The sequence below is a fragment of the Sparassis crispa genome, assembly GCF_003851025.1.
Source record: "Sparassis crispa DNA, contig_000017F, whole genome shotgun sequence".
Classification (NCBI taxonomy): domain Eukaryota; kingdom Fungi; phylum Basidiomycota; class Agaricomycetes; order Polyporales; family Sparassidaceae; genus Sparassis; species Sparassis crispa.
The window spans coordinates 1-11,480 of record NW_020939764.1 but is presented as its reverse complement, the minus strand read 5'-3'; the positions used below and the strand labels follow the sequence as shown (position 1 = coordinate 11,480).

General features: G+C 52.2%; 4 protein-coding genes across 4 annotated transcripts; 1 reads left to right on the top strand and 3 right to left on the bottom strand.

The window, feature by feature from the left end:
- Positions 1-55: 55 nt before the first annotated feature.
- On the bottom strand, positions 56-1,273 carry SCP_1800040 (hypothetical protein; the record flags this gene model as incomplete). Its single annotated transcript, XM_027765094.1, has 6 exons — positions 56-388; positions 448-603; positions 655-783; positions 832-911; positions 966-1,154; positions 1,207-1,273. The coding sequence occupies 6 exons, from the start codon at positions 1,271-1,273 to the stop codon at positions 56-58; spliced, it is 954 nt and encodes a 317-aa protein (XP_027620895.1).
- A 1,211-nt stretch (positions 1,274-2,484) lies between these two features.
- Positions 2,485-4,698, bottom strand: SCP_1800030 (efflux transporter; the record flags this gene model as incomplete). The annotated part of the gene is made up of 11 exons (XM_027765093.1): positions 2,485-2,609; positions 2,680-3,051; positions 3,106-3,241; positions 3,307-3,530; positions 3,584-3,687; positions 3,752-3,859; positions 3,924-4,054; positions 4,113-4,180; positions 4,237-4,351; positions 4,403-4,510; positions 4,573-4,698. 11 exons carry the CDS (start codon positions 4,696-4,698, stop codon positions 2,485-2,487), a joined length of 1,617 nt encoding a protein of 538 aa, XP_027620894.1.
- Positions 4,699-6,163: 1,465 nt separating this feature from the next.
- Positions 6,164-6,883, top strand: SCP_1800020 (hypothetical protein; the record flags this gene model as incomplete). The annotated part of the gene is made up of 3 exons (XM_027765092.1): positions 6,164-6,404; positions 6,471-6,530; positions 6,582-6,883. 3 exons carry the CDS (start codon positions 6,164-6,166, stop codon positions 6,881-6,883), a joined length of 603 nt encoding a protein of 200 aa, XP_027620893.1.
- A 2,723-nt stretch (positions 6,884-9,606) lies between these two features.
- SCP_1800010 (hypothetical protein) lies at positions 9,607-11,472 on the bottom strand (the record flags this gene model as incomplete). Its single annotated transcript, XM_027765091.1, has 3 exons — positions 9,607-11,274; positions 11,326-11,341; positions 11,396-11,472. The coding sequence occupies 3 exons, from the start codon at positions 11,470-11,472 to the stop codon at positions 9,607-9,609; spliced, it is 1,761 nt and encodes a 586-aa protein (XP_027620892.1).
- Positions 11,473-11,480: the final 8 nt, after the last annotated feature.

Below are 11,480 nucleotides of genomic sequence, written 5' to 3'. Positions count from 1 at the left end.
CGAAAGAGCAGTTAAGGCCGGCAGCATACAAAAAGAGAGGTAACGAACTTTCTAATTAAACTGCCTGGCCCTCAGTGATCCCAGCCTCTTGCTTAACTAGAAGAGAGTGTAACCTATGGCTGAATTCAAACTCGAGACGTGCTTTACCCTGCTCTCCGCCCCAAATGTCCTGCCTTGAAAGATCCATGACACCACCACCTAGTGCATCTTCATAGTCCCAAGTAGGTTCACCGGCCCCCTTCATGTGTTTCAGAATACCTTGTAGAAAATGGTCGCGAAATAATTCATCCAACGGTCGCAGGTCCGGATCGACGATGTGATCAAGCTTGAGAACCTTTCCGGCAATATCGTCATAGCCAGAAACGAAAGGAATGACGATGTAACCAGCCTATGAAACTAGATAATCAGAGCTCCGCTGAGAACGTGGAGGGGGCAACACAGGCGCACATCGGGGTTCACACCAAACATGTAATTGTCCCAAGCGTCGTGTAAATCGCCGCGCAGAAGAATTATATTCTGGATCGAATCGATCTTCGTTGGTCCGCCGACTTGCGAGGGAGGAGCAGGGTCTGTAATGTAACCAGGGAAGCCCTGTTTGATCCACTATGGGCTAGATCAGCTCCAGAGATACTGAATTAGAAGAGCTCGGCGTACATCATCGATATGGGCGCACGGAAATATGTGAGCTTCTTTATGCCGACTGTAGTCTCCTGCGGAAACACGCAGCCTGGAAATTAAACAACAAGGGTCGCGTTCTCGAACACGTCGGCGATAATGTTCCGTCTGTGAAAGGGATCAATTAACGTTGCAGAGCTCTACTGCTTTACACACTATAGCAGCAGTGTTGGGAATGGTAGGATGTCGCAGACGAGGCGTTTGTACAGTCAAACCGACCTCAACAGGATTGGCGTCTGAGCAAAAACAGTTTTACCGACGAATCCGATGAGCAAGATAAGTTTGCAAACCTGAAGAAAGCAGAACGTATGTCCCCGGGGCAACAATAGTATCGTCTGCAGCTATAGGCCCCCCTTGCGGCCCTGGTGAAGCTGCCGAGTCGTCCCGCGCAAATATCGCCCAAGCCTCAATAGAGACAACGATGGTATGCAACCAATTGTAGAACGTTTTCCACTCAACAATGCCGTACTGCCAAAAGCCTAGCCTCTCGCCGTTACACAGCTTGATGAGAAGCCGAATTGTTACACTCACCGGAGACGATGTAGCCCCTTGGGTCATATAGGAACACATTTCTGGAAGGCTCCACTCCATCCATCATAGTCCTGACTACACTTATGCATCAGCCTCGTCAAAACACCGCAGTGAAGCGAGGTAACTGACCGAGGAAGATTAGGAGTTGCACTCCGTGAGATACGACCTGTGCACTGAAGAGATCGTACTTTTGCAATTCTGTCTATCTGCAGTTCCATTTCAGGTGTCCCTCAGGCCGCAGGAGTGTGTACTTTGCAGCAGCAACTTAGAATGTCCCGGTTTGCATAACAAATATTCACTGCGTTTACGTAGAGGGAAGTTCGACTAGCCGAGGCAGCCACATATCGTCGGATGTAGCCGAAGCGCCTGAGTAACGTCTCCTCATCTCGTCCTAGATCTTCAGCTAAGTCGGCCTTTGCCGAATGGACAATATTCACATGCATTTCAGCTCTGGTTACCCTATTTATGCACCGTGATCCTCGCAAACGCCCCTTGTACCCCGCCCGCCCGGAGCAACCTGCTCTTCGATACGCGCATGAGCATCTACGCCGCCCCCGCTAGGTTCATGTGCGCTACCTCCGCCCCGACGGTGGTGGTACGCTTGTTGCCTAGCTCGCGTAGTCCGTGTCGTGGTCGTGCGGCGCGAGGGCCGGGTCCGCATTCACAATCGTCGGCGTTGTGTCCATGAGCATCGGTGCAACGCGCAGAGCTGGCAGAAACCCCTTGCTGAACCAGCCCGCGAAGACTTCACTATTGGCAACTTAGACCTAAATATGCGTCCTCGTCGAGTCTATCTTCGATCGGGCCCGGTTGGACCCTGTTTGGTTCGTTTCTAGCGTATACGAATGAGAAAGCCATGTGTGTGGATATCATCGGAGAGGAATGAGGTATACCTTTCATGAAATGGTGCTTCCTTCGCATAGCAAGTACAAGCAATTACGCATAGTGAGCTGGAAGTGATTTCGGCTATCCGAGTCCAAAGTTTCATAGGGTCGTGTACTTCCACCTCGCAGACCAGAATAGAGACGGTCGCAAGAGCACAGGGACATTAGACAGCCATATCCGTGCCATCTCCGAGAACACGACGTCGACCGAGCATGCAATGCGTCCATGACCTCTACGCCGTGGCTACCGCAACCCAGGGACATCCCTATAGAATAAATAGCCTGCACGATCCTGGGCCCGTCAAAGGCATCGTGCGCGCACCGCACGCATCTAATCCATTAGGTATTTACAGTACCTCTAACAGCACCAACCACTCCACAATACGATGAGGCTCTAACCGCCGTCATCCTGCGCCTTCTCCCCAGGGAGGGTCGTCTGACTCTCCACTTCAGTGTGGGTACCACCTCGATGCCCGACGATGCCCGCCCTGCGGAGGAAGACCACCGCGAGTATGGCACCTACCATCGATCAAAAAAAAATTCAGCATACACGAAAAAATACACCACTCGCCGCCCGAACACGGCTCACCAAAGAACCCAAACGCGCATGCAGCCCAGAACGCGTCCTTGTACGCCGACAGCTGCGCGTTCGTCCCATGCACATTCACGCTCACCCCGTCCGCGCGAGCGGCCTTCTTCAGGATCGAGTCGTACACGATCGTTGTGATCGCGAGCCCGAACGCCGAGCCGAGCTGCGTGAGGGTCTGGAAGAGCGCGCCGCCGACACTCTGCTCGTGCGGGAGACACACCGCCGCGACGAAGAGCGTGCCCGACGGGAACACGAAATCCGCGCCGAACACGCTCACGATCGCCGCCGGGAACCCGAATGCCCAGTACGGCGCTGCGGGGTTCACCAGCGCAAGCAGCAGGTTCCCTGTGCCAGTCATCAATGTGCCGACAGCTCGGGGTGCAGAGTCAGACATTGGGATGGCCGGCATAAGGGGAGAGCACACACCGATGAGGTAGACGACGGGGACGCGTCCGACGAAGAGCGCGACGACGACGTTGCACATGACGCCCGTGACGAACATCGGCAGGAGGCGCACCATGGTCAGGATGGGTGTCAGCCCGAGGTAATCCTGGTAATACAGCTGTCGTCCGCAAGAAAGTCACTACACCACATTTTGACGGTCAGAGGACAGGGAGTTTCGCGCACCTGTAGCCAGAACGTGAAGCTCATGAAACTGCACCACTCGAGGAACGCGATGCTCAATATGACCGCGAGCTTCCCGCCCGCGCGCCCCAGTAGTGTGATTTTGAGCAGCGGCGGCGGCGTCCACCACCTGCGCTGTGGCTCCTCCAGCATGCGTTCCAGGAAATACTCCCATGCGACGTACAGCACAAGCAGGAGCACGCCAACGACTATCAGCGCGATAATGTCTGCGGGTGCATGGTAAGCAAGGTTATCGAATTGAAGTGGAGGGGAAACGTACAGTCTGTTTTCCAGCCGTGCGGGGCAATGGAACCGTCGCTAAGGATGAAGAGGATGAGGACCAGGCCGGCGGTGACGAGGAACGCGCCAAGCCAGTCGACCCGGCTGCACATAACGCACCCATGATGTAAGCAAACCGTCATCATCTGGGCCAAGGAGGCAGACTCACCGATCAGGCTCCGTCGACGGCTCGTCCTTGTCGAACGTGAGTAGCCCGCCGAGGAAGACAAGCGCACAGAGACCGGTCAGGAAGTAGAAATTCGACCGCCACGTTTTCCTGCGCGGATACAGCGCAGTAAGCAAATCATCCACCCGCTACTTGTACTGGGAAGGACACGTACGCGGTCAGTTGTGTGAGAACACCGCCGATGGTGCTCCCGATAGCAGCACCGACCGGCGCGCCGGCGCCGAACGTGGCGAAGGCGATTGAGCGCATGCGGGATGGCGGAAATGCGTGCGCGAGCATTCCAAGCTGGTGGAGGAACGTCAATAGAATCGTGCTGCGTGGCACAGCATAATAACACACGCACCGATGCAGGGATACACGCTGCCGCACCAATGCCCTGGAACCCACGGAGCACGTCAAGCGCGATCTCATCTGGTGAAATATGTCAGTGCTATTTTACAAATACCCGGTGATACATGGGCACCCACTCTTGGCGAACCCGCACCCAAGGCCGAACAGACCGAGAACGACGGCGCCGAAGAGGAAGGCAAGTTTGCGGCCGTACAAATCAGCGAGACGGCCAAAGAAAAGTAGAAGACAGCCCTGAAAACCGCTTCAGTGTCCGAAAAATGAAAATGGAGAAGCAGGACGCACGGAACTGAGAGAGTATGCAGAAATAATCCACTGCAGCCTGTACTCGGGGATGTTCAGGTCGCGTCCTATCGTGGGCAGTGCGATGGCGAGCGCGGTCACGTTAAAAGTCTGCAATGAGGCCCGAGGGCTGATAGTGGATACGTGAGGAATATCATCAGGTTTCAACGCACGTTAAGAATCATAGCAGTTGTGCAGGTGGCAATGAGGCCAACGGAGCGTAAGGTACTGCGCTGGGGCGGGTGTGCGGGTGCCTTATCTTTCTCGCCCGCTGCAGGTCTGTGCTTGACTGGTCTCATCGTGGAACGATTGGACGCAAACAATATCGCATGGCTTGCGGCTTGCGGGTGTGTTAGTGCCTCTGGTATTGCTAAACGGCTTGCGATAAGGATTTGCACGCGGACTCGTCTATAACCTGCAGCGCGGGATGAACGTTGAACGTTGTACTTTTGAAAGCTCGAAGGCGAGAGTGGAACAGAGGAAGAGTGACACAGCAGAACGGAATGCTGAGGACGTACATCTCGGTGGGGCGAAGGATATATGGTTTTTTCTGCACCAGATCCATTCTGAATTGTAATATTCCATTATTCAGCCGCCCGCCCGATCTTGACCTGGCCCCGCCTCCCGCCGCAACCGCCTGTTTATGGTGATAAAACGCCCAGAATTGGACATGGCGCGGCGGCGCCTCGGCCGGACCTTCATGTCGTCCACTCAAGATCTACCTCCGTCGGTCCGATCAGTCACTGTAGTGAACCCAACCTCTAACCGATGGTCGTGCTGTACATTCGCCTCTGGAGCCTTGCCAACAGTAGCCTCTTGTTGCTCAAGCAGTATTGGGGCATACTTCGGTAGTCGTTCACCAGAGCGGAGCAAGCTGGCCAGGCGAAGAAGTGAGCTCTAGGGCGGTGAAATGCGAGACGATAGAGCTGAACAACGTTCCGTACAAAGCCGTCTTAGCGGGATATCTTTGTCTTGGCAGTGCTTGGGAATTTTATTGTGTTTGTGATCGTCTCCGAATATTCCGCTTCGGTGACGAGTACTGGTTTCGCTGCCATCTCTATGTCAAGCTGAAGGAGTAGCACTAGAGGAGAGGCAGATATGCATGGCCCACATCTAGCGCATGATCCCCCAGTGGGCGTCGCGTCACTCAGGTGAGTGTGACGGCGGTTTCTCACCCAACCTCCAGTTGAACTAATCTACCTCAAGCGCTTTCCGTAGAAATAGATCTTACGTGTCTTGTTTTGCAGATTCCCAGATCGCGAATGTTCCTCGTGTGACCTCTTGTCCATTTGTCCAGGAAATCGACGTTGTGTTCGCACCGACGGTTCTGGAAGGATGACACAGGACGCATAACTCCTTTTTTCCCGAGGAAATAACTTGGAAAAATGCGTGGAAATCAACAAAGTTATACTGCGGGAAAAACATGAGGAAAAAACGTGTAAAAGAACAAAGCATTTCCGCAGTTTTTCCACTGGAAATAAGTTGGTCGCCAAATATGGTAGTTTTGTCCGGGTTTTGGCATGTCCTGGCATGTCCAGTTGCCTGATATGGTAGGCAACTTATTTCCAAGGGAAAAACCGTGAGAATGTTTTGTTCTTTTCTCACTTTTTTCTCGAGGTTTTTCCTCTGAAAATATATTATTGATTTCCATGCTTTTTGCCAGGTTATTTCCAATGGATAAAAGTGGTAATGCTTCCTGTGTGAAGTGGGTCCGAGGTCTGTGGTCGTCGAGCCGTGGTGTGTCGCCGCTTTGTTGTCGGCACAATGCCTGTGAATCTTGGAAATATCCATTTGGATCGATACCGGAATTGGGAACTCGACCACCACTTTCAGTCGGTTGCGCCTGACGTCATCTTCATCTCGGATATTGGCCCGCCACTACCCGTCTTTATTTCAGCCTCTAACTCCTACCACGCTTTTGATCGCTGGCACCATCTGAACGATCGCGACATGAGCCACGACACTAATTCTAGCAGCGGTTTTTACGGCTCCTTGGAGCACTCTGGTAAGTTAACGTTCGGACCCACGCCGTTCGCACGATTTTCTCGGCTGGTGTTGACATTTGCAGCAGCCCAGCCAGCCAGGAATGAGATGGACTACTGGACGAAGAACTATCCTCCTGCCGGAGACAGTGCGCCCCATTGCTAACGACACTAGTTATATCCAGCTCATCCCCCCTAAGCGACATCGTCCGGTGGCTACAGCTCCTCCCATAACGCCTGGTCTAACGCAGTGCAACGCGGTCGGCCAGAAAAAGATGAGATCACGTTGGACGACAGCTCCCAGTTCGTCGACTCGTCCTCCAACGGCGGGCCTATCGTCACCGAGCTGCAGGACGCGCAGCAGGGAACGGATCGCGCTGCCCGCGGAGCATTCTCGCTCGGGGAGGCGATGGACCCGTATGCGCGGAGCAGCGTCGAGAGTAGGGAGGAGGCGGGAGAGATGCTCGCGTCGCGGTATGCCGATCGACGTAGGCAGCAGTAGTAGGGGGATCATGGCGATGTGAGCGTGCTGGAAGGTGGGTTGAATGATGCCGAATACAACAATGTTTCGTACTTGCACACTGTGCCAGTTAATATTGACCACACTAATCATGTCAAGGCATGGGTACGGCGGACGATGCGAATTAAGGTGAAGAGATTGGATGGAGCGATAACACACACTAGGAGAAGCTCGTCATTGGAGGTGATTTATCAGAAAGTTGGCCGTAGGAAATTTAAGCAACGCAGATACACAGAGTCCTTTCAGCCTGGAATAAGCCAGGGTAAGGGCAAAATGCACAGATCGTCAGAAATGAGACAAAAGAATAAAATATGTGTCACCATTTATGAATGAGATCGACTCGTCAAGATCATTTGAGTAGTAACGGCGGATATAAGCATGATGCTGTTGCAATAAGTGAATCGCGCCAGGACAGACACGATAGCGTATTCCCAACTCACATATAAGCGCAGACTATATATCACCTCTTGCTACAAGAATCGCCAGTATTTGCGCGTTGGTCCTCTGGATCCTCGGCTCCATTCCCTCATACTGGCGCACGCAAGTCAACGTACACCACCAAAGCTGGGAGCCCCTGCGTCATAGTCCAGCACGAACCTGTGCCTTCACTCTGTGCAGGATTCTGCGCAAAATGTACGACGAAGTCGAACTTCTTGGCCGTGCACTCCACGCGATTCTCGAGAGAGACTGGAATCGCCGCTAGTCCAGATGCTCCGCCTAGCATTGAGACGAAAAAGGCCAAAAGGGAGTGGTTATTGCAACCGCTCGGATTCAAAACGGACAAGGATGGTTCAGTTGTGCGGCGATGATACATGAGTATCGAAGATGCCCGCAGCGAGGTGAGTACTAACCCGAAGCCTGTGTCTGCATTATCACGCACAAATCGTTGATGTACAGCTTGATAGTCGCCAGTGACGAGGACGTCCGTAATCTCTCCGTGTCCAACAGGCCATAAGTCCCTGAGCTGAGTACTGTCACGTCCACACGCACGCCTCGAGGCGAGTCTGCCAAGGCCAACGCTAAAGCTGACACAGATAACTTCGTCGTCATCGGGTAATCGAGCGGGGCTACCTGCAACAATATGCCAGAGGATTAGCAAACGGAGACCCATCCAGAGACAAAGATAGCTGCCGCCCCTGCAGATAGAGTGATGTGGAACAAAGACTATAAAAGCTTCGCGCGCTGTACATGAACTGGATAGAGAACCGTTGTAGGTAAGCCAGCACAACAGCACTGCATCCAGGTCGTCCTGCCGAATTGATAGCAGCAGGCATCGGAATAATGCTTTTTGCAGCTCCGGGGAAGCCGTCAAGGATGATGTTAGCTCCGACGGCTTGTAGCGCCGCTCGACTTTAGGGCGACCTTGACGGCTCCTCGGTATTCCTCCCAGTTATAGGTGCGCATCAAAGACCCGTTCCCGGAAGTTAGGTAGTACGGCATAGGGTAAGAGCCTAATTTTCGGAGTAACTCCGCCAGGAGCATGGGGCGAATTGGTGTTTCTGCATGGTAAAAAAAGTCGCAACAAGAGTCGATCGACAGTTCCTCTAGTGCATGAGCTGGAAAGTCGTGACAATCGACGACATAATCCGACATCGAGGAAGGCACATAATCTGTGTGAGCAAAAACGATTCCACAGGAACACTAGACTCGAGAGCACTCCGAAATATGTACATAGCCCCTTGACAAAAAAGGGCGGATTCTAGTAGCGACGTCATAAATTGGTTTGGAGCGGGTGCGTGGAGCAAAACTGTGGCGGTGCACTCCGAGAGCGTTGTAAATATGTGGTGGCAGCAGAATCGCGGAAGTCAGTATGATTATGGAAGAAATAGATCCAGAGACGAGAGTCCACGCACTCGCAGGTCTCGACTCTCGTGCCATCGTAGGGATCATGAGTTCCTTGCCATCTCGTGTAGATCTCCAGGAGGAAGACGGCCAGGAAAACACAGCATACCCATCATTCTAATTGGGATCAAGAACACGCTCTCTAGTAGGATCTCAGAGCTATCTAGACGATTGAAAAGACACCTCACGTTCAGTGTGCTCCGAGTGACCAACAAAGCATCAGCAGGAATTCCTCGACGATCGCAGCAACCAGATAAATCGAGTGTTGGTCCTTTGACACAGATGGCTATAAAACGGACTCATCGCCTGGTCGCTACAGCAATAAGGTCAAGAGCGGAGAAAAATATAACATGCGCACTTCATTCAGAAACAAATTTTGTACGCAACGTGTCTGTACATTTTGATAGCAGCAAAGCCTGCCGAGTAACTCTGACAGTGAGAGCAAATGACTGCAGGTCAGAGAGGTCGGACTGGGAAGCGAACTTAGAGAGACGCCCGGAAATTGATCTTACCATGACTGTAATCCGAATTTATCAACTCCGCAGAATCTGCATGGTACACGGTGAGTACAGTATACGTATATTCAACACTAAAGACGGCACACACACATACTATCGTAGACAACTACAGACAACTTGGCTTAAACTATGACCGTGCAACAGACCACGAGATATTACAATATTGGACACCATACCGCTACCGCTACCGCCGTCGCCGCGGCGGCCATTGTATTTGAGACCTACCACCACTAGCGCAACCAGCATCCCATGAGGTTAAGTATTACGAACTGACAAAATCGGAGTAAATGCATCCAGCACAAAACCAACAGAAAGCACGGACCTAACACCACAAACACCTGGGACTTATGTACCCCAAAGTTGGCCAGTAGCGTCCGACGTCAAAGTGCAGGTTGCTGGCACTGGCAACGACATACTCGCGGAAGTCGTATCATACTCGCGCAGTTCCACGAACTCCACATAAGTACCCAGTACCTCAACTTCTGCGTGAAGATCCGATGCGTGCGACTCGAACTCCAAAGTGACACGATGTAGAGGGTGACCAGCACGAGCGCGCGTCTCTGTGAATGCAACCAACTTCGGGAAGTCTAATGTGGTGCCTTCGGGAATGCAAATACGTAGCGTGCTGAGGTGTGGACAAGGGGGGCCATTGGGCGTGGTATTAACTGGCGGAGAGAGATACTCAAACAGAAGATTCGGCGGCGCGCTGTCACGGTAGACGAGCGTCGAGAGCAATGGCAGCTGTTTCAGAAGCTCATAAATGCCTGCGAAGAACTCTATCACTACCTCGTGCGTTCCTATGAGGTACAGCTCCTGCACTCCCTCCAGGTGCCACAATGCCCAGACCGTTGGTGTCCATATTTCCGCTTCAGGATTTGAACGGACTGTTTCAACGCCAATGCTTGAAGACGAATCGGTAATGGACACGGAAAGTCCGTTAGATGTCTGCCGGACATGCATTGTTCCCGGATCGATGGACGGAAGAAGAGGTAACAGCACCTTCAGCTCTGAGCCGCCACTCGTACAGACAACATTAGAGATACGGACTGCCGCAAAATCTGCAGGGATTGTGATGTGCTTGAGAAGCCACTTGATCACATCTTGGTGTGCCCCACCAATCTCGAGTCGCTCGAGACGTCGTAGGGTGATAGAAGGAATACCATCCAACACCGTCCACGCTGAAAAAATGTTCCACAGAGAAACAACTTCCAGATTTGGACAACCGGCCATGAATATAAGCAGCCTGGGCAGGACCCACACTGAATTGCGTAGCGGTTGTACGTGTCGAATACGTTTGAAGGAAAGACAGATATACAGGTGTGTGAGGCTGATGAACATGTTTGCAGGAAGCCAAGTTGAAGATCGTAATGCCAGCGTTTTCAACTGAGGAGCATGGTCCTGGAAAAGAGTCGGATAGAAAGGTCCTCCTTCAATGGCGGATGAGGATACTGTAAAATGTTCGAGTGCAGACGCCGGGAAATCCGTACAAAGATGTATATGCTGAAGCTCAAGTGGCTCCAAGGATTCGTGTGCCAAGCCATGATTATTGGGCTGAGCTGTAAGGCGGAATGCAAACGAGCGATCCTCGGGAAAGTACAGATGCAAATTATGGATGCGCCAGCCACCGGATTTGAACAATGGGAGAGTAACAGGACTCGGAAAGTACCGATCAACACACACATTCAGTGATATCGTCCCGCATTTTATCACTTCTTGTATGATAGAGGAATTGGAACCGCGGAAATCATGGACTGTGTTGGACAACGAGGGAGTGTTAACACAAATCTCACGCCAGTACCGGCAAACCTGCTTTAGTTTGATGAGCTTTCGAGTAGACTTCAACGTGGCGGACGGCCAAATGAAGAGCTCCCAGTGAGGAGCCGCCATGGGATCCAAGACGTGTAAAAATGTCGTAGCAAGAAGCTCAGGAGCCAGTTCGTTGATGTAACATGAAGATCCAAGCGAATACTGAAGAGCTGTGGAGTCGGCCTGCTTAGAATCTTCATGAAAATACTGCTTCAAAAATCATCACCAGCTAAGGAGCAGAATCAGAGTTGTACGCACCGGGCGGGACAAAGAACTGCATACGCCGATTTTCAGCAAGTTTTACCGACGTCATTAAAAATGGACGTACCCGATGTCTAAAAGTTCACGGTAAGATCTTGCGGAGGGTGCACCCAGAAAATCAGGATGGCTTTGTCCTGCCATCATGTCGAACG